At 37.7% G+C, this 908-nt stretch overlaps 1 protein-coding gene across 1 annotated transcript in view; it reads left to right on the forward strand.

Annotated features, from left to right (window-relative positions):
- Positions 1–384: 384 nt before the first annotated feature.
- Positions 385–908, forward strand: part of LOC106475321 (17-beta-hydroxysteroid dehydrogenase 13-like) — a gene marked incomplete at its 3' end in the record, with an annotated part of 29,416 nt that continues 28,892 nt past the window's right edge. The window contains exon 1 of the mRNA XM_013936011.2: positions 385–749. Within this exon, the coding sequence (XP_013791465.1) occupies positions 525–749 (225 nt within the window). The remainder of the gene's footprint in view (positions 750–908) is intronic.

Below are 908 nucleotides of genomic sequence, written 5' to 3' on the forward strand. Positions count from 1 at the left end.
AAAAAAAAAAAAAAACGCCCTAAATTTCTACCATGTAAAACTCCCAACCCCCACCCTTTTATGGGATGTACAAAAAGGCAAAAATATTCCCATAGTAGAAATAGACCACCATATAGTTGGTATCTATGGATATATATTTAGACAGATAGATGCATGTGTATATATCATAATGTTTCAGTATAGTAGCACAAGAAAAAAAAATGCTTTAAGTATGACATATTTTCCTTATAAATGAGAACAACACTAAAATACAAGCGAACAAATTTAGTCCGGCAGCGTGAGTGACGTATTTTACCATCACGTTCACTTCAACCAATCACGCATAAAGAGATAATTTCTAGCGGAATAACCGTCTGTGTACATGGTTATCTTACCAAAACAGCTGTAAACGGTTTGTGAAACCTCGGTTTGTGAGTCTACAGAAACCATTTACCGTATCAGTTGCGCCTGAAGTCGAAAATCACGTGATCCCAACTCTGATAATTACAACAACGATTTAAATTACCCAATAAAATATTTTTATCATGTTTATTGCTATCGTTCAACTGATATCAGAACTATTGGTCCTGTTTGCAAAGACTTCCGTTATGATACTGGAAAGAACGTTTCGTCTGATTTTTCCTGAAAGTGAAAAATCGGTAATAGGTGAAGTTGTGTTGATAACCGGTGCTGGCCGTGGCATGGGCCGTGAGCTTGCCTTACAGTTTGCCAAGAGACGGACTCTGCTCGTTCTTTGGGATATCAACGAGGTATGTTACACTGTAATCTTTATGTTAAGCCTTTTTGTGTGTGTGTGTGTGTGTGTGTCGTTGCTAATTACTCGTTCTCTGGGATATCAACGAGGTATGTTACACTGTAATCTTTATGTTAAGCCTTTTTGTGTGTGTGTGTGTGTGTGTGTCGCTGCT

This window comes from Limulus polyphemus, unplaced genomic scaffold (genome assembly GCF_000517525.1).
Source record: "Limulus polyphemus unplaced genomic scaffold, Limulus_polyphemus-2.1.2 Scaffold8401, whole genome shotgun sequence".
Taxonomy (NCBI): domain Eukaryota; kingdom Metazoa; phylum Arthropoda; class Merostomata; order Xiphosura; family Limulidae; genus Limulus; species Limulus polyphemus.